General features: G+C 49.8%; 1 protein-coding gene across 1 annotated transcript in view; it reads right to left on the bottom strand.

Annotated features, from left to right (window-relative positions):
* Positions 1-21,786, bottom strand: part of LOC139698612 (uncharacterized) — a 165,873-nt gene that overhangs the window by 9,459 nt on the left and 134,628 nt on the right. Inside the window, exons 11-13 of the mRNA XM_071597455.1 lie at positions 20,147-20,265; positions 5,515-6,476; positions 849-3,899 (exon numbers count right to left, since the gene is read on the bottom strand). Coding sequence (XP_071453556.1) covers positions 849-3,899; positions 5,515-6,476; positions 20,147-20,265 — 4,132 coding nt within the window. The remainder of the gene's footprint in view (positions 1-848; positions 3,900-5,514; positions 6,477-20,146; positions 20,266-21,786) is intronic.

The following is a 21,786-nucleotide window of genomic DNA, read 5'->3' as shown; positions in this document are numbered from 1 at the left end:
TTTACTCTTTATGATATGACATTAAATTATAAATAATTAATTCCATCACTTGATTATTTACCATTTTCAACAAAGTAAATTAAGGTGTGTGAATATATTTAATTTATCATTATGGCTACAAACTGGACGTTATAAAGGCTCCTGTTGAATTTCAATAGGTGTTCTGACTATTAAGAAATAATATTCTCATAAAGCAGTAAATCAAAATGAAAGCAAATGAACAGTATTATTTCATCATCTTAAGCATTTAGTGATTTAAAATTGAAATCAGAATCACCCTTTTCTTTTACTTAGCATCAATTTGAAAAGGTTGAAAAAGATGGATGGAACTAAAGGGTGCGGCGACATAACTTCCTTTTTTAAAGAAGTTTTGCTTAATAAAAAAGAAAGTTATGTTGCCACACCATGTACAAATGAATTTCAAATAATAAAAATATGAAATTACAATTTCACTCAAATGGCTTAAATGTCCCGGTCAAGGCAAATGATTTTATCCTCTGAAATTGTTGCATTGAAATGCACATTGGCGGATGACTCCTTTAAAAGTTACTGTTGCGGCATCTCCCGCAGTTTCTTTGGAATTAATCAATAGGGATTCAAAATTCAAATAAGTCTCCTGTTTGCCGTAAATGTTATGCTTGAAATTTTATAGAATAACTCTTCTCAACTTAGGTTAGATTGAATAATGAAACTGTTGAGCCATTTAAAAACTTCTGTCAACACAAAATACAAGTGAACGATGTGTTTATTCCATTTCAAAAGGCTACCTAATTGAACCAGGATTGGGTAATAAGCGACAAAAAATAAATGTCTCCATAAATAAGAGAGGAACCACTAAATAGATTTACCTGGTAACCTAGACGTTCCAAATTCCGGAAATAAATCTGGAGACGAAGGCCTGTGCAAAGCTCTGGTCACTTTTGCAGTCACCAGGCCTTCGGAGTCCGATCTCCGGATAGGGCAGGGCGCGGCATCATTCAAAAGGAGCGGATTGCAGTTCCCGAGGGTGAAATCCGAGAGTGCCGCATCCGCTCTCAAGGAGGGTGGAGGCCAACGAGATTCAGAGTAACCGTTTGCCGCACCGAGGGCATCCGGGTAGAGCCTCGTTCCGCACTTTCCCCCTGCACCGGGGGACGCCGGCCCCCGGGAGCATCCACCTTCGTGGACACGCGCGTCCACAGGCGACGAGGGCGTCTCTACCCCGCGGGACGGACCCCGGGACACCCCCGTTCCACGGCGTCCGTCCCCGGCCTGAACGGTGTCCAGGGTGGGCGGGTCGAGGGTCGCCTCCTTGGACGACGCCCTCGGCGGTGACCTCATAAGGTGGCGGTCAGAGAGGCGGGTTTGAAGGGCCGCCAGCACCTCTTTCGCATCGAGGGGAGGCTCCTGGGCGGTCATAGCCGGCGCCTCCCGCCCCCTGCGCCGCTCCACCTCCGGCGACAGCCCGGACACGCGGCAAAGCCCTTCCATCAGGGAGGTCGCTTCCACTAGAAAGTCCGAGAGCGCACGACACGCCTTCTCCTCGAACTCAACGCCCTCCTCCACACCTGGCCACTCTTCCGCCGCCTCTGAGGTCGCCCCACCGCCCCCGGTAGCCGCCTCACCATCCGCCGCGCCGTGAACAGGGCAGGGGGCGAAGGAGCCATCGGGGCGCGGGGATCGAAGACCTGAGGACCCCAGAGAGGACCCTGGACGCCGGGAGACGCCCCCGGTGAGCGGGGCCCCAGCGGGCAGCGAGGTGGACCTCTTGATGATGGGCCTGGGCCTGGCCTCCTCGGTCCCCTCCCGCGCCTTCCTCACCCCTCCGCCCTCCACCCCCGCGTCACCCCACGACACGCTCTTCGATCCCTCCCGCACCCGCCTTGATCGCCGCGCGCCGCCTTCCTCCTCCACCACCACCTCCGGGAACCCGAACACCACGTTCCTCATCTCCTGAAGCTGCGCGCGACGCGCCTCCGGGCCCGATTCGCGCACCACGCTCCTTCCGAGGGTCACCCGTGGCAACGACGGCAAATAGTTCTCATCGAAGTCGTCGCCCGCCCCTCCCATCCCCTCGTCCGCCCCCCTTCCCCAGTCCGGGGGCAGGGGGCACTCCTCGGGGCCCCTAGGGACCCGGGAGGGCGAGTCGCCCGCGCAGCTGCGATAAGGCCCTTCAGCTCCAACCTCCCTCGCCACGTCAGCCGGTGGGCCGGTGGACCTGCGATCGACGGGCCCCCCGCCCGCTGCCCCCTTCCCCCGTAGCGGGGGATCCTCCCCCTGGCCTGTGGCTCGCCGCCCAACGCCCCCGCCGCCCCTGGCCTCCATACCGCGTCCCTCCGGTCCCCCGCGACCGCTATCGACGCCCCTCGCCTCCCCCTCGCCCCCAGTTGCCCCCTCTTCCCCACTCTCCTCCGGGCCTCCTGCCCCTCCATCGCCCCCCCCGACTGCGTGCAGTCTCCCCTGCTCCAAGATGGCGCCCAAGTCCTCGGGCACGAGGCACTCGGTAGATGCGGGTCGCCCATTACTAGTCCTCATGCCCTGCATCCGCACGAACCGAGAGAGGGCCCTCACTGCCGTGTCCACGGACACCGAGCGTCGGAGGGGCCCCCCATGGCGCCGATGTCGTCGCATCCCCGCCCGCCCCCGCGTCCTCCGCCCCCAGCCCTCATCTCCCTCCTCCTCCGCTCCACCCCACGAGCTACCCTTTCGGTCCCCGCCCTCTACCCCGAGGCTCCGACGGATCAGCTCGACGAGGACGGGCGGCAAGGCCGACGGGGGCCGCGCCTTTGAACCTTTGCGCTGTGGCGAAGGTCGCCCCACGAAGACGAAGGTTATGCTGTCCTCCGATGCCGTGGACGCGGCGCCGTCCTCACCCCACATGGCCCCCTCCCCCCCCATACCGATGCTCACGGGGGCCGTGCCCTCCGCCCGGCGCCCCAGCACGCTCACGCTAAGGAACCGGCGGCCATCGTCCCCCGCTCCCGGCACTCGCCCTCCACCGCACCGCTCGCACCCTCCGGGGGCAACACTGACCTCCGCCTCCTCGCCCGCCCGAGGCACCGCCCCGCACCCTTTCTCCCCCGCCCCCGCCACGGCCCCGGCCTCCCCCTCGCGCCGCTCCTCCCGGTCTCCATCGGGGTCCTTTCTCTGCGGCAGGAGGCAAGGGGACTCACCGACCCCTCCGACGCCCCCGCCGACGTCCCCCCCCTCCCCGGCTGGGGTGACTTCAACGCTCGGTAATGCCTCGCTCGCCTCGACCCCGCCAGCCCTGACGCCTCCTCCGCCGGCCCTGGCGCCACTCCGTGCCCGCCATTCCTCACGGGGAACGGGCTCGAGGCTGGAGGGAGGCGTGGAACGCCGGGAGACGGCCTCCGCGGAGGCGGCGTCGCTGAAGTCGCTCTGCTCGCTGTTCTCCGTGATGGTGTAAAGCTGCCTCCGAACGACGGGCGGCGCGGGGGCCGGTGCGGAAGGCGGCGGGGGTAGGAACAGGAAGTCACTGTCGGCCGACGAGACGGAGGCGTCGTCGCAGCTGGAGTCGCCCCACGAGTCTCCTTCCTCCGCCTCCGCCCCCGGGGTAGGCGCGGCCCCCTCCTCCGGCGCGACCTCCCTCTCTCCTCCTAAGCCTCCCTCTGCCTCCTCGAAGCTGTCCGGCGCCAGCGTCCGCATCTGCCACTCACGCACCTTCTCCCGGCCGCCCTCGTCGGCCAACGGTCCCTCCCGTGGGCCGCACTCGGCTGTGGGAGTCTCCAGCGATGGCGGATCGGGGGCCGCGGGAGGTCCGCCCCATCCGCCTCCCTTGCACTCTCGGAAGAGGCGGGTGAGGGGACGGACCGGTCGCTCCCCCTCGCCGTTACCCCACACCACGGTGGCCGCCGGTGGCCCGCCTTGCGGCCCGCAGTCGTCCGCCTCGTCCTCCGAACCTTGTAGAGAGAAGAAGAAATGTAACTCCAGAGGGTGATGTCAAACATCACTCATTATTTCACATTGACAAGCTGAGGTTTTGTTTGAAGAAAATCTTAGTTTACTTCAATTATAGCATCGGGCCAACGGTTGAAAACCCAGTCAATCCTATGGGATGGGCTGACTGCATACAAAGTTACCTTAGAATGAAAATCATGTTGTAACTTGGGGTTTATTTGAACGGTTCTGGGGTTTAATATAATGCACATAATGGCCTTTGACCAATTGCTATTACCATTTTTACATAGGTGATTATATCGGTAAGTATGGGTATTTGATGGTCTCGGGACTAAGCAGTAACATCAACAAGTTCCGCGGAAGATGTGGTTACAGCAAACACCCTCCTGTGACTCGGTAATTTATATTTCTGTCACTTAGTCTTCACAACCCAGTCGTTTTATTATTAACGACCTTAAGATATCTTCAAGCAAAATACAATCTTTTTAGTTTAACTTTGAGCCAGATTATTGCAAATCAAAAGGATATACATTAAAAAGAGTTAACATTATGACTGCCTGAATGGTCACAAGAATTTCCAAAATTTTAATATACAATTTTAAAATTGGTGTGAAACGCTTTTCGGATGAAGTCTTTTTTTTCCATTTCTGATTTTTTAAGACTATCTAGATTCTGCCCTTACGTTCAAGTTTGTTTTTAATTTTTAATGATTTATTTACATCATTAATCCATTCAGTTCATACATTTAAAATTATGGTAGCTATGATTTCATGTTCTGGAAATAAAATTGCTGGATAAAATTTTCAGTGACGTAAAGAATCGTGAGCAATAATTAATTTCAAAATAATTTCTCACTTCCGGGTCGCAGAAGTTCAGTAGATAGACCTCTTAGCAACCGATAGGAGGGACTGGGTTCATTTCCAGGTGACGCCGCTGGACACCCTCTTTCTATCTACCTACATGGTTACTACCCGCCGCCGTTAGGGAATGAGACAGTGGTGACTGCACACCAAGTACGCGACATCTAGAATTAAGTCTGTCGTAATTTTTAGTTTGGATATATTTCTATAACATTTCTGGTTTTGTTTTGTGGGGCATAAAAACTAGGTTGTTGAAGTAAGACGATAGGCGTAGACTAAAGGATTTTGAAACTGGGGCGTGGAGAAGGATGGAGAAGGTGAAGTGGACAGGAAGAAAAACAAACGAGGGGGTGCTAGGCATGGTAGGGGAGAAGAGAAGATTGTTGGGAGAAATCAAAAGGACTATAATCATCGGGAGTAAATACATGACAGAGAGAATGGGAAAAGCTAATTATAAGTACATTAAATATAAACCTAAAATCACACGTTAGTGATCACGGTCAAACGTTGTCAAGAAATTCTCTCATGCTCAATGATGAAGTAACACCCTTTCGGTGAGGGAATTTGGCGAACGTGGGGTGAGCAGAATAAATTACAATATTGGAGGGGGACTCTATCAGCGAATGAACCTCTTCAGATAGATATAATACAGTCGTCCTTACTTTGGGGCGAGATCGAGACTATGGAGTCTCACCTACTATCCTTCCTCCAGAGGACAAATCAAGAGTGGCGACAGGTCGCCAGGGTGCATACATACCTGAGGACTCCAGGCTGTCTTCCGAGAACCATTTGTCGAGGACGGCGTCGTCCGGGCGGAGGGGCACTTCGGTGAGTATCCTCGCGAGGACGCCCCTGGCGAGGGGCCCGAGGGGTAGACCCTCGCCAGGGGCCTCCGTGCCCACGCCCGCCTCCCGCGTCTCCCCACCCTCCGTCTGCGTCACGGCCGAAGCGTGCGAGGGCCGCGGCGGGGCCCTCCTCGCGGCTCCCAGGGCCCTCCGCGACAGCAGCCGGAAGCGGGCCCGGGGGACGCACGCCTCCTCTTCCCCGGGGGACGCTCCTCCTCCCCCCTCACCTCCACCGCCACCTTCCGCCGCCGCCGTCGCCGCTTCCCCCTCCGCCTCCGTCCGCCCCTCCTCACCCCCTTCCCCGGCGCCCCCCTCGCTGGCTCCACGCCTCTTGTTCGGGTACAGTCTCCGGGTGACCGCCGCCACGATCTCCGCCCGCCTCCGCGCCTGCTCTGCCGCGCGACGCCTCGCCTCCGCCACGCCCGTCCGCACCGCGAACGATTGCCTCGCACCCCTCCCCCGGGGGGCCTCCGCCGCCACCTCCACCCCTCCCTTGGGGGGGGCGGTGGGACCCGCCGCCGCGCCCTTGCCCCTCGCCCTGCCCCGGGACGAGTCGGCGCTGCCCTTAGAATCGACGCTGCTGCTGGAGCCGCCGTCGTGAGGAGCGCGAAGGGGAGGCGGGTGCGGGCCGTCCATCGAGGACTGCCTCCGGAGCGGCCAGATGCCGCCTGAGGGCAGCGAGCGGCCCCTGGGTCGGGGGGCGGGGCCGTCGGCGGGCGGGGGATAGATAAGCTCGCAGGAGCCTCCGAAGGGGCGCCGGGCAAGAGGGTCGCGGCCGCAGGGGGTGCCGGCGCCCAGGGTCGGCGGTGTGGTCTCCTCCTCGGCCGTCGTCGTCTCACTCGCCCCCGAGTCCTCGCGCCCCATTGTCGCGCACCTGCATGGGAGGGGGAGGGTGCTGTCAGAGGCACACCGATCCACTGGAGAAACTCCGTCTGAGACGGCAGCCCGATCTACTTTGGCTTTCCACCGAAAAGTCTCCCGGCCCATCTCGCGAAGGAATTCCCCTCGCGTTCTCCTCCACAACCTCCGACGACGTGTCCATGCTACGAGCCCATCATCGAAACGTCGGCGGAGCGGAGTTCGAGACCGGAGAGAAATTAATTCACTGCGTAATAATACCTGCGTGTATTCCCCGTATCTCTAGTGAAACGCAGACTTTACTTTGTGCTTTTCACATATTGTTTTCGTTCGATTGGCACGTGTGAGAGTATGTGTGTGTGTGTATGAATATGTATGTATGGTATATACCATCATAGCATGTTATACGTACATACGAGGTCTGTTCAAAAAGTATTGCGAATTGAGAATTTTCGCGGGTTCCGTTTATTTGATTTTCGATTTTTTTGCGGTGTAATATTGGTACCTAAGTCTTTCTCTCATGCCGAAAGGTTCGACCATTTAGAATGTTCAGTTAATTGTTGACAGCTGTTTTGCTTGGACGTATTTTGGCTTGTCTTCGATTTTTGCCTGTTCCAAAAGATTGATCTAAGGATCTGCATCAAAATTTGTGTGAAAAAAGAAATTAAATTCGCGGACGCATTTAGAATGTTGACTGTAGCATATGTTGGACTGTGGCATACCATGGAACGAAGCAACGTTTATCGGCGGTAGAAAATGTTCTCAGGGGGCCGAGAAGATGTGCACGACGAAGAGCGTGGCGGGCGCCCGAGTACGTCAACGACAGACGAAGACATTAATGAAGTGAAGAAAATAGTATTGGCCAATCGTCGAATTACTGTTAGAGAAGTTACTGAGGACCTTAACCTATCGATTGGCTGCTGCCATTCGATTTTTACCAATGATTTGGGCATGGCAAGGTTCGCCGCGAAATTCGTACCAAATTCGCTCAATTTCGACCAAAAACAGCAACGCATTAGCATTGCTGATGAGGTGTGGACTCTGACCGCGACGACCCGAATTTGCTCCAGAGGGTCATAACTGGTGACGAATCATGGGTTTATGGTTATGACGTGGAAACTAGAGCTCAATCATCCCAATGGAAGCTGCAGCACGAGCCAAGACCGAAAAAAGCGCGCTTGGTTCGGTCGAATGTGAAAGTTTTGCTTAAAGTTTTCTCCGATTGTAGGGGCGTGGTGCAATATGAGTCCTTGCCATATAATATAATGGTAAATAAAGAATATTACCTGCAAGTTATGCGCAATCTACGCGAAGCAATCCGCCACAAACACCCGGATTTATGGAAGAACAAAAATTGTCTTTTGCACCATGACAACGTCCCTGCTGACACATCGTTTCTTGTGCGCGAACTTTTGGCCAAAAACAACGCACTAATGATGCCGCAGCCACCGTATCCCGCAGTGAATTTTTCTAGTTTCCAAAACTGAAGAGGCCTATGCAAGGACGACGCTACGCTACGATTGACGAGATAAAGACTGCATCGAAGGAGGAGCTTAACAAGATCACAGTAAATGATTTTTTGAAGTGCATCAAGGCTTGGAAAAAAAGTTGGCACAAGTGTATAATATTTGATGGGGATTATTTTGAAGGGGACAAAATAGATATTCATGAATAAATAAATAATTTTTTAAAAAACATAAAAGTCGCGATACATTAATCAGAATAACCCTCCGACCGCGCCAAGGGGGAAAAGCATTTTGGCCAAAAGTATTCTAGTATGTCTTCACCTTCTTCCCCACACCCTATTGGTGGCTTTCACGGTACTATATAATGATGAAAAAAAAACCTCTTCACCTAACCGCCAAGTTTTGGCATAGTGATTAGGACCCACTAGAAACCACCGTCATCAGACCCCTGTCTCTGAGATGGCGAAACTGATCTACAACGACAGGCTACATACCGAGACAATTTGGGCGCGGCATGACTTGGGGAACGGTGCCGCCCCGAAGCAAGAGCTGAAGGGCTGGGGGAAGGTTGGTTGGAAGCCATCGAGGCGCGCGCTAATCCCGCGGGTGCCTCCGTGTATATCGCCGGCGATTCCGAAGGAAGCCTCTCGCTTCATGCGGGGAGGGAAGGGGGCAATCGACCGGAAGACAATCCAGGGCCACCACCCCTGGAATGCGGAGAAGGGCTTGACGAACGCCAAGACGCAGTGTGAGTGTGATGAGAGAGTGTGGTGGCGCTCAACGGTCAAACCAAGCGATTCCCTTTGCGAGCGAGCGGGGGTCACGCTCATTGATGGGCTTAAGTACGCGCAGGTGTCTTCGCAAATTGCTGAAGGTCACCTGCACGATTATTTACCCATTTAGAGAAAAAGTAAGACCCTACAATCAATGAATCTTCATATCTTATCCGATGGTTTCATGGTCCTCTTCACTGTGATACATTAATTCTGCACAGATTTCGCGGAATAGAGTTTTAATGTTCAATGTGCCAATTCTAATACACTCGAGCGATAGCTTAGCACGAGTCACGTTTGGCTGGGGAGGATTCGCTGATGGGGAATAAATAAAATATGTCGGCAACAGGTTGAGTCCAAGCACATGGACCCTCCAGAACAGTGCCGATTGTGTAAGGACAACGCTGCCGGCTGTGGGAGGAAAGAAGGCGGCGACGCGCATGCGCGGACCTCGCCGTCATCACTCGACGCTTTTACGATCGACTAAGAATGTCTACAAAATCCAAGGCATCCTTTTATCTCGGAGCCGCATCCGAAGCCTATATCGGAGTAGATGTGAGGAATTTTGCTTTTAACTGGTCGTTCTATGGCTAAATTAATCTTACTGTTTCATTTTACAATCAGAAAATGTTACGCATGTATTATTCAGATTTATCGCATTGATTCATTGTATTGAAAATCGTTGTAATCGACCCCAAGGCTGATTTTACAAGTTGGGGATTGAGTATACGAAACACAATATGGCGTGCGAAATTCACGCTCGCGGAGGGTAATATAGGAGAGCCATTTCCTTAATAAATGTGCGCTGACTGCAGTTTCCCGGAAATAGTTGGTATCAGAGAGATCACACTTAAGTGTTAGGTGAAGTGCTGAAGGGTCATAGGGTTGTCAACCAGAACAGAACCCTCCGAGCCCTACGGTCAGTAGCTCAGCGCTCTGCCCACTGAACTAACACCACCACTAACGACCTATTTATACTTTGTTACTGCTTGCACAAATTGAAGATTCATTCCAAAATACTATGTGACAATTCACTGGAGCAAAATTGTATTCAATATTAAATTAACTGGTGATTTTCCACAGACTAAGACTGTGGAAGATTACAAACTCAATTGATATGGACATCAAACAATTCCACGAATTTAAACCTGAAAGAGTAAAGCACATAATAGTAGTATTTAATTCGGTTTAGATTTAAATAGCACAAAAAAGTAAGTCCCTATAAGATTTCTTTGTCCTTAGATAGCATCGACATTGCTACCTTTCAAACACAAAACGTGCCTGAGAAACATCAAAATGGAGAAGAGTTAATTTGAGAAATTTAGAGTCGAGATTATTAGCGGAGAGAGAGAGCTCCTTGTTAATATTCATTCTCATCGGACTCAATAGCCATTTCTCGCCCCAAACCGAACGCGGTGGATAACTTTCGACGCGACGAATACGAAACACGAATTTAGTCAGTCCCAAGTCAAAATATTAATCAGCCGTTGTGGAGAGCAGTGTCAGTTATTAGTTCGCTTTCTGCGTCCATCAAGTTGAGTATGAACTTTCCCGTCCCGTCCCGTCAAAGGTCGGTTTGATTTTTGATATAAATATACCCCCCACATATACTTGTATATATATATATATATATATATGTATGTATATATAGTGTTATATATATATAATATACATATAAGAAATTTTATATATACACATATACATAATATCTAGGGTCGCGGTAGTCCAGTGGGTAAAGCGTTGGACTACTGACCGGAGGGTCCCGGGTTCGATTCCCGGGCTAGGCACTCTGGGCACCTGCAGCTCCACCCAAGCTATGTGATTTTTTGGGTACCAGATCTTTCTGGGAAACCATAACCGGCAGGCATAACAGGGAAAGGAACTGGCCCCCCTACCCTGATGTGTGAAATTCACACGCCGCATAGGGCTTAGTACTGGGTGAAGTCTGAACTGGGCGAAATATATATATTATATATAATATAATTATATATATATATATATATATATATATATATATATATATATATATATATATATATATATATATCCCTCCCCGGACTACAACCTTGACGTGGTGGAAGGGCTTGTGCGTTCCGATGACCCCTAGAGCTGTACTGGCGGGAGTAATAAAAATTGCTCCTGGTAGGGTCACCCATGCCAGATAGGTCGAAGGTTAGGAGTCAGACGAAAGGTAGTCCACGCAGCGTCTGTTCCTCAGTGAGGCGGCTGCAATGGCGTCTGACCCCAGTGGGGCGGCCAGTAAGTGATGGTGTCACGTTAAAAACACTATTGAGGAAGGCAACGGGAAACCACCTCAATTATCATTCCCAAGAACAATGTGATGGACAATAGAGATATTTTGAGTCCTGGCAACCACGGGGCTCGGCCCAATCGGCCGTGTGTCGTGCCCGGCAGCGGGGGAGGCAAGGCTTCCGCGGTCGTCATCCCACGAAACCCTTGCAAGGGAAAACCAGCAGCAGCAGGACAGAAGACGCAGGAGAAGAAGACCAAATTAGTTAGAATAGGAACGTGGAATGTTAGGACAATGATGAGGACGGGGAAATTGGAGAATGTTAAGCGAGAGATGGAAAGGGGAAATATAGATATTTTAGGTCTATGCGAGGTGAGATGGAAAGATAGCGGGGATTACTGGAGTGATAAGTATAGAATAATATACAGCGGTGGGGACGAGAGCCAACGAGGGGTTGCCATAGTATTAAATGACGAGGTAGGAAGAAGCGTAGTCAACATAGAGCAGGTAACGGATAGAATACTACTAGTGGAGATAAAAGCAGAACCGACGAACTTAGTTATTATCCAGGTATACATGCCACCGAGCAACCATAAGGAAGAAGAGGTCGATAGGATATACGATCAGTTAGAGGACATGATTGCGTGTGTTCCTGCAGGGAAACATTTGATAGTGATGGGGGATTGGAATGCGACAGTAGGCGAAGGAAGAGATGGTGATGAGGTGGGGGACTACGGTTTAGGCACGAGGAATGACCGCGGGGAGAAAGCAGTTGAGTTCTGCAGGAGACAGGGGTTAGTTATCACCAACACTTGGTTCAGACACCACAAAAGACGCAGGTATCCATGGAAAATGCCAGGTGACTCAGGAAGATATCAGCTAGATTATATCCTGGTTAGACACAGGTTTAGGAACAGTGTGATAAATTCCCACAGCTTCCCGGGAGCGGATGCGGACTCAGACCACAATTTAGTTGTTATGAAATGTAGCGTACGTTTTAAAAAGATAAGGCAGGGGCGGCGAGTTAGAAATAGAATGTAGAAGCATTAAATGGGTTGAAAAGAAAGGAATACAAACAGGCGGTAGAGAAAATCATGGAGGACGGTAAAGAGCTAAGTACTATTGAAGAAAAATGGGAATGTCTCAAAAAAGGGTTGTCTAAAGCGGCAAAAGACACTATTGGAACCGTTAACGCTAAAAGGACTCGTAAACCATGGATCACGGATGAGATGATTACAAAAATGGATGAGCGGCGAAAATGGAAGAATATAAATACAGAATTAGGCAAAATGAATTACAAAGAATTGAACAATAAATTGAGGCGGGCAACAAATAAAGCAAAGGAAGCATGGTGGAAGACGCAGTGCGAGAATATGGAAAGTCTGCAGAGGAAGGGGGAAATCGGTGCGCTTTACAGCATAGTTAAATCTTTATCGGGAAGTAAGAAAGGGAGATCAACGATAGCAGTTAGAGATAAGGCCGGTAAGGTAATAGTTGACGCAGGAAAGATCCAAGAGAGATGGAAGGAATATGTAGAAGAACTGTATAGTAAAGAGCTTAGACCAACAAAGTTAGACATTGAAAAGGAACATGACGTAGAGGAAGATAGCTTAGGTCCAGGCATACTAGACAATGAGATAGAAAGGGCATTAAGGGAGATGAAACTAAATAAGGCCGTGGGGGTAGATAACATTCCCGTGGAACTTTTGAAATGCTTGGGAAAATGTGGGAAGAAGAGGCTATATGGGCTGATCCGTAGTATTTATGAGGAGGGAATCTGGCCGGAAGACTTTGTGAGGTCAGTTTTAGTTCCTATTCCGAAAAAGGTAAAGGCCACGTCATGTGAGGACTATAGGACAATTAGTTTGATATCCCACGCAGCTAAAGTTGTTCTCAGGATCATAAACAAAAGGATAGAGAGTAGGGCAAATGATTACTTAGGGGATGATCAGTTTGGGTTTAGGAAGGGGAGAGGTACGCGTGATGCCATTGCAGTAATGAGATTATTAATCGAGAGGAATATAGAACACAACCAGGAGGTATTTGCCTGTTTCGTAGATTTCGAAAAAGCGTTTGATAGAGTAAATTGGGAAAAACTAATGCGTATATTGCAGAAAATAGGAATAGATTGGAGGGATAGGAGGCTAATCCGCAACCTGTACATGTCTCAGACTGCTCAGGTGAGGGTGGGAAACGGGGAGTCAGGATGGGCAGTGTTAGGAAGGGGTGTAAGGCAGGGTTGCCCATTATCACCGTTGCTGTTCAACCTGTACGCAGAAGAAATGATCAAAGAGGCATGGGAAGAACTCGAGGTAGGAATGAAAGTGGGCGGGGAATTCGTAAAATCAGTTAGGTTTGCTGATGACCAAGCTTTAGTTTGTCAGTCAGCCAAGGGGCTGCAGGCATTGCTGAGTGAATTGGAAATTCAGTGCGACAGGTATTGGATGAGAATCAATATTAATAAAACAAAGGTTATGCGATTTTCCAGAAAGAAAAAGGCCAAGCTTAACATTAAAATAGGAGGGCAAAAACTAGAGCAGGTAGAACAGTTTACGTATCTCGGTAGTGTTTTGGACCAACACGGTCAAAGCAGTATGGACGTAAGGAGAAGAATTGCGCTAGGCAAAGAGGCTTTCACAAGGAGGAGGGAGTTGATGACAGGGACTTTGAGTAAGGATGTTAAGAAAAGACTCGTAAAAACTTTGATATGGAGCGTAGCTATGTACGGAGCGGAAACGTGTGATGTGCGCCTACTGTGGCCAAAGCCCGCTCCGCAGAGCGAAGACAATTCAAATCTCCCGGCAGCGGAGAATCTTCCCCTCCACCCGCGCTCCGATGCGAAAGGGGGAGAGTCTGCTACGTGGCGAGCGCGACGTCACACAGTCACGTGTTCTCCCCTCCTCCGGAGTCCCCTCAGCGCTCGACCATTGGCTACCGCCAGGGCATGTGAGCGATACGTCACAATGTCACGTGGTCTCCCCTCAGCGCTCGCCCATTGGCTACCGCCTGGGCCAGGGCAGGTATATAAGGAGGGGCCTGAGACTCACACCGAAGCAGCGCATAAAATGAGGGCAAAATGCCCAGTCATTAGGGGATCTGGTCTGGTCTGGTCGAACAGACAGAGTCGGAGGTGGGAGTCCATCAGGGAGAGACCGCAGAGAGAACATCCTCGGTCAACTCCGCTCCCCTCTGATGGAAGCGACCGCAGAGAGCACATCCTCGGTCAACTCCGCTCCCCTCTCGAGGAAGCGACCGCAGAGAGAACATCCTCGGTCAACTCCGCTCCCCTTTGGAGGAAGCGACCGCAGAGAGCACATCCTCGGTCAACTCCGCTCCCCTCAAGAGGAATTCGAGGCAACCAGGACCAAAGCAACCGGACGGATGCCGCGTCCACCGCGCCGCCTCCCAGCGCCAACCGAGCTCGACGCCGCACGGAGGACCGACCCGCCGCGACGCCGCCCCGCCGCTCCGACACTCTGCCACCAGCACCTCCGACGACCACCCCGGGATCATCGCCGACCCTCGAGGACTACCGGACCTGGTTGGCCGAGGCCGCCCTTACTACGTGGCCGGTGCTGAGTCTCCTGACGCCGCCCACCCCGCAGTACCGCCTCCGGCCCCTGGACTCTCCAAGGACGCCCTACGCAGAGGTGCCGAGGCTGCCCCTATTTGGCTCGCCGGACCGTCGGGCTCCCGCGACCAGCCAGGAGCCGGACAGGACCCCGGCCGCCATCCAGCTGCTGGAGCTGCACCGGACTCCACGCGCCCTTCAGGCAAACGACACTCGACCTTCTCCCTGGGAGAAAGTCCCCTTTACTGTAATCCTGTACTGGACGGAATAAACGCCCTTCGGGGTAATCAACGGAACGGCAGGGAAGTTTATTTTCTCCAGCAACCCCAGCCCTTGCCTGGGCAGAATGCTCACTCGCCATCGCGTTTCGGGGCGGGTCGCACAGCCAACCCCGGACGCCAGCGACGCGACACGTGGTCATTGAAGCAGGAGGATAGACGTAGATTGGAGGCTTTTGAAATGTGGGTGTGGAGAAGAATGGAGAAGGTGAAATGGACAGAGAAGAAAACAAATGAGGAAGTACTTGGTATGGTGGGCGAAGAGAGGGGTTTGTTGGGAGCAATCCTATGGAGGCAGGAAAAGTGGATGAAGGGGGTGTTGACCGGCAGTGGGATGTTGAAGACTGTGATAGAGGGTAGAATGTTGGGCAAAAGAGGAAAGGGAAGGAACAGGATAGGGTTGTTGGACGGGATGAAGGGAGGAAGGAAGTACTCAGAGATGAAGAGGGACCTGATATAGAGTAGGATGATTGATTTTGTGTTTTGTTGGGAGTGATAAGGTGTTTGTTTGGTAGTTGTGTCAGTCCAAAAACCTACCTTAACCGGTAGATTACTTTAAAAAAAAAAAATAAATAAATATATATATATATATATATATATATATATATATATATATATATATATATATATAATTTGTTGTAAGACCCCTACGATGGCATATAAACTTAGAAAATGAAAAGGAACTCACAGTTTTGGTTTTTTGAGCATTTCGGTGGAATACCCGAGCAGGATGGGAGAGCAGGTGCAGACGCTACTTAGACGCGGTTTTTCGGAAAATCCCTTAAAAGATAAAACGCTCTCCCCTTCCACCGACCACACCCTTTTTGTCTCGAACGTACGGCACCCAGCACTCTCAACCGATGCACCAACTACTTTCTGGGAGATCACATTAAATGAAAATTTTAAAAATAGTGAAAAAACCTCCTCCCTATTACCCCAAAGGTCAACCGTATTCTTCTGACGGCCCGTGGGCGCCAGAAGAGATCTTAATACCATTCCTTCAGTCGACAAGCCCTCTCGAAACGTCTGCACGACGCACCTTCTCAGTAACTTGGCCTTCCACTCCCCCCCCCAAACTCCCACACGTCCACTACACTCCCGCCAAACCGACGCTCTCCTCACCGATGTCATCTACTTCCTCATTTGCAAACTCTGTCCCGCATTCCATTCTCGATAATGCTCAGACCTTGCTTTCCCTCCACAAACATAATCACCGATTTTCATCCAAATGTCTCCCTGTCCAATCTCCTTATCTCTACGCATTCCATGACTTACCATTTGACCACCACTTTTCTCTCTCTCCCCGTCATAGGGTCACATCTTCCTGATTTCGCTGCCAACATGGAAGTATGTACCCATAGGACCACCTATATCTGGGCCCTTCAGTCCTACCAACCCCACTGCCTCAACAAAAGTACATATATAGGACCCTGTTCCCTTCCCCCACTGCAGTAGGGTCATATTTGGGTAAAATTAGTCCGGTGTATATTCAGCCCCTGCCACACACCTTAGCCGTGGCCTGCAGGGTAGTAAAAATACAATACGTTATACCCATTTTACTACTCAAGTAAGTAAAACCCATCGCATTATACGCATTTTTGTCTTGGGTGGTGATATCAACAATTACAACCAATGCCTAATGGCCTGCCACCCCCCGCCATTCACCCTTGTAGAGGTTTGAAAGGTAAAGGATGTGCGGTTATGACGTCGTAGGGCAAGGGGTGAGTGGCGTGCTCTCGTGAATGAATGAAGAGGTGGGGACCCAGGGGGCTTGCGGGCCCCCAATCCGCCCAACCGGCGCCCCCCTTCCCCCTAGCTTTCCCCTTAAGAGTAAGGTTATCCCTTCCCCACCGGCCCGTGACCCAAAATCACAAAAGAAAAGACAAGTTTGGGTCGCCTACTATGTAAACAACGGGCGAGAGGAGGAGGGGTCGTGGAGGTTGGAGCGCGATGGGAAATTGGCGGCCACTTTATCTTCGAGTGCCTCAAGATCACTCGCGTGCGGTAAACCGGTCGCCCAATTGGGACGATTGCCACGAAAATATTTTGCAATTTCGAATATCATTCGCTGCGATATCCGACCTGCATGGCGTTCCCTTTACCAGTGGCGCCACCCTCGTTAACTTCAGCGTGGGATTACGAAACCGGGGCCTACCAGTCATTCCCCTCGCTTCCACACGCATTGGGAATCACTGTCCTTTTACGCAATGGTGCCCTTCAATTTCTGAACAACTAAGTATTGGGTAAAGTTTTAAAGTGATAAAAAAGTGACAGAATAAACAATGGATTTCGGAATCGTGCACATGCGTGAATGCATTCTATTAGAACAAAGGCATTACGCACTGTCCTCTCAAGATTGTGGCAGTTGCGCTGTCACATTACCAGTGAGTCTAATTTAGCTTATTACATTAGGATTTTTAGTACCTTGCAAGCCACTGCTAGGGTGTGTGGCGGAGGGTGAACATACACCAGACTAATATTAACCCGAATATTTTGGGCTAATAATCCATTATTCAATAAGTCCCGGAACTAATTTAGCGGGATGTATTTTAGAATGGGCAAGGTATAATTTACATCGACTTGATAAGGGAAAATTTTTCAATAGCGACTATTTCATTGAGTTATTGAGGTTCTTTTGAAGGACAAAATCACAAAAAAGACCGCACATGAAGAGGGAACAAATGATCACCTTTCATCAAGACTATGCACAGTGCCACAAGTCAATGAAAACAATGGCCAAATTGAACGAGTTGGGCTTCAATCTGCTTCCCCACCCACCATACTCTCTCTCTCCAGATCCAGCTCCCAGCGATTACTGGCTGTTTGCTGATCTCAATAAGATGCTCCAGGGAAATAGATTTGGCAAAAGAATGAGGAAGTCATCGCTGCAACTGAAGCTTATGTTGAGGACAAGGACAAATCGCTTCACAATCATGGTTTCAAAGAATTAAAAAAAAAAATTAAGACGATTGTATAGCTCTTGAAGGTGATTATGTTGTTGAATGACAATGAATTTTTCGAAACAAATGTTCTTAGTTAGTCCCGGAAATTATTGAACGATGGGTTAACACATTTTCAACATCACTGCTAAAGAAACGCCCTTCCAATTTATGCAAGAGATTTAATCTATAAATTAACCTTCGCGTCGTGAGATTACAAGGAATGATACTACTATTGGCTTCTCGCGAGACGATTTAAATTTGTATTGCCTTGTTAATACAAGCCAAGTGACCATGCATCTTCGAAAAAACCCACAAGTTAAAAAGTACATATGTAAAAGACGTGATAGCTTGTAAACAGAGGGTCCGGTTTTTAATTTGACGGTGGCGGGCCCCACTCCAAGAGAGGAGGGCGATCAGTTTTCCGTTCAACAAATCGCTCGTCCTGCGCCTTTTGTGAAGGCGTGCTCTTGTCATTCGTCGTAGTTCGTGGTCACGCCAAAAGGGGGAAAAGTCAATAAAGGGGCTTCAATAATTTTGAGCTCTAAGTTCTTTTCAACGTGTTTCCTCAGCTGGACTTCCAGCGAAGCTTTTGTCAGTACAAATCAACGAACGCGGTCAACAAACCTGAGAGCATTTAATTCACGCCGCGAAAATCTCCCGAAGAACTTCCATTATGTTTCTTGCCTCGTAGGAATATTTCGAGTGTTAATAAATGGACAATAGAAAAGGTGATAGTGACTCACCAATCGCACTTCATTGCGTAATATAAATGTAGGTAAGTTAGTTACAAATAGGGATAAAATTCAACCTAAACAAATGACACACAACCCAAAGCATATCTTAAAACAATCTATGGTAATCGAAAAATAACTCAGGTGTAAAATAGCACACAGCAAAATTAAAAGTCGAAAATTACTGGCAAGGAAATACTATCTTAAGTAATAATTAAAGCTAAATTGAAAAAAATTAGATAACCTACACTGAATAAATATAATCTGATAGACGAAAATAAATACGAAACTAGGCCCAAATATCGCTAAAATTACTAAATAAAAAAATGGAAAAATATAAGTGAAAACTACCGAATGATTTGCAAAGTGAACTCAATATTCATATCGCAAAAACCACGTTGCACAATTGTAATCACAGCTGTCACGATATTTATCTTCATTTACATTCGAGCATCCTCTGTTAATTCTTATTCTTAGCCGCATAGATGTCCGTATCACTGCGTAGGGTGTCCAAACTCCAGGCGCCTTTTCATTAGGTGGCTTACATTTGGACACCCGAAAGACATCCACCCAATGCCTAAACAGTTTGGGCGCAGCTTGAAGCGTCATCGTCGCCTCGTCCATTTGGAGGGATGGAGGGAGGGCCACCCCTCCCCTCAACACTCACTCCGCCCGCGGCTGCAGAGGGGACGCCAACATACAGGCAACCAACCCCTCCCGTGCCACACCGAATCGCGGCTGCCGGCTGAGTCCGGAGTCGAAGGAATTAAATTGATTAAATACTATTGCCAACATAACAGCACGCACTAAAGTGGCACTGTCTCCTTGAATTCAAATACTTTGGCAAATTGCCGAGTGGTTTTGGCATTCGATAAGAGCAAATTATTATTTTAGTTATTATTAAGTAATCTACCGGTTAAGGTATGTTCTGGATGGAAACAACTACTAAATACATTTTTTCTTTCTCCTAACAAAACACAAGCCATCATCATACTCCACAGCAAAGTCCCTCATCATTACTTTGTACTTTCTTCCTCCCTTCATCCCGTCCAACATCCCTATCCTTTTCCTGCCCTTTCCTCGTTTGTCTAACATTCTCCCCTCTATCACAGTCTTCAACATCCCACTGCCGGTCAGTATCCTTCCATTTTGTCTGTCTCGTTATGATTTCTCTATTATTAAATTCCACCGTCAGTTGACGCACGATAAGCAGATGTATCAAGTTGTAAAAAGCAACCGGAAAAGTCCCTCTGAAGATTCGCCAGCAAATCTTTTCGGAGAACCCTTTGAGATGCGTCGGAGGATTGATGAACACAAAAGCCAACGCCGGACCAGATAGAAAGAAAGCAAGTGATCATGCATCATTCTCCGAGACGACTCTTGACCTCCATGATGAACGCCAGTTCCTTGCCAGATTATTGTCATTCTTTTGCTCCTTGTCATATTCCCACAGATTCATTCATTACAGAACGTTTTTCCGCTTTCCATGTTCTTTTATTATATTGCCCGAACGTTTTGCGTCCTCAGCTGGGGACATTATCAAGGAATGTTGTCAAAACTTCCCGATAATGTTCCCATAGGAGGCGAAATGTTGGAGAAAGAGATGAATCAACTCGGAGAAGTCGATAAAACATTTTCTAATGGCATCATTATCCCTCCTCAATTTTCGCTTACCTTGTGGCGCTTCCTGGTGGGCGTTCAGTCAACGAAGCGGTCGGCGTGTCGTCCCCGTCGCTGCTGTCGTCACAATGCACGGCCGCCTCCGATGTCCCGGTGCCCTCACGTTGGCAGCCCTGCAGCCGAGAGAGAGGGAGAAAGAAGAGTGAGCAGCAGAGCCTCTCGTCCCGCACCCACTGGCGGCCCGAGGCTCTTGGCGGCGACCTTCCCCTCCACTGCCCCCCCCGGGGTGCCGAAATACAGGGGGGAGGCAGCGGAGGGGACTATCTTCGCCGTCATCGCGAGTACTATCATCAGCCGAGGGAGAGGCGAGCCCCGAAATGAATACCCATTCGCGTGTTTGGCACGCGCCCCCGAAACTCCGATCGGCGCCACGGGGAGGGGGTGGCCACGAAAACACAGCAATCAGTCACGTGGTGGAGGATGGAGTTGAAGAAGCGGACGCGGGAAAGTTACCCACGAGTTTAGTGCTGTGCACGTTAAGCTACAACGGGATTCCACATGGAATTGTTCGCAGGCTCTCCTCCGAGTGCACCAGTGCGCCGGGGGTGAGCGGAGGCGCGATGGTGCACGCATACAATCTTCGGTGCAGAGCGTGGGCCCACGAAGCCCACGAATGGGCAAACGGGCACGCCCCCTGACCTGGCATCAATGGGTAACTAACATATGTGAATGGGTTAACTAGCAAAAAATTAGGATTTATTAGAAGAGTACTGGGTAAATGTAATGAAAAGGTCAAAGAGAAATGTTGTCTATGGTTGGTTAAGCCTCATTTAGAATATGCTGCAAGTATATGGGATCCTCACGAAGTTGGATTAATTGCCGAATTGGATCGCGTGCAGCGTAGAGGAGCCATATTTGTGAAACGTTGTCAAATAAACTTAGTGGCGTATCCAAAATATTAGAGCAGCTAGGCTGAGAATCACTCACGGAGCGATGGTTAAATTACAAATTAAATCTCTTGCATGAAATGGAAGAACGTCTCTTTAGCAGTTATTTTGAAAATGTATTATTGCCCCTATCTTACCACGGTGGGAGAGATCATGTCGATAAAATTAGAGTGACCAAGTGTGGTACGGATATAGATTCAAGATTTCATTTTTCCACGAACGATATGGGATCAGAATAACTTCGTTCGACCGCGGTAGGGTCATGTTCGGGTAAAATTATTCTGGTGCGTATTCATCCCCTGCTGCAAACCCTAGCGGAGGCTTGCAAGGTGTATAATAATGTACATAAATAAGGCGGAGTTAAGTTATAAGTTGAACCTGAATTACATTAATTAGGTCTTAAATGTGGAAACATTAATCCTCCAGGTAAACTTGCACTTCTTTAAATCAGCAAAAGGCGTTTTAGGACGTTTCGTCATCCAGTGCCCTGTTACTTAAGACAGCATTTTCCGCCAGAGGGCGATGCTGGATTGGCCCAAGGAGAGGGCTCCGAGGGAAGGAGGGAATGTGAGGTGACCAACCACAGACGGTAGTGTTTGACAGGCAGAGTTGTGGAATCCACCTTCTCGAGTCAAAGAGTAATTAGTTACAAGTAATTAAGTGCGCTTCTATCTGATTTGAGTCAAAAGTTAAATCGCTAAAGTATTCATCCCATCTTAAGTGTGAAAAGGTAAAATAACCATTCAA

The sequence above is a fragment of the Hetaerina americana genome, unplaced genomic scaffold, assembly GCF_022747635.1.
Source record: "Hetaerina americana unplaced genomic scaffold, ioHetAmer1.1.p SCAF_9, whole genome shotgun sequence".
NCBI lineage: Eukaryota > Metazoa > Arthropoda > Insecta > Odonata > Calopterygidae > Hetaerina > Hetaerina americana.
The sequence above is the reverse complement of the archived record's forward strand: the minus strand, read 5'-3'. Positions and strand labels throughout refer to the sequence as shown.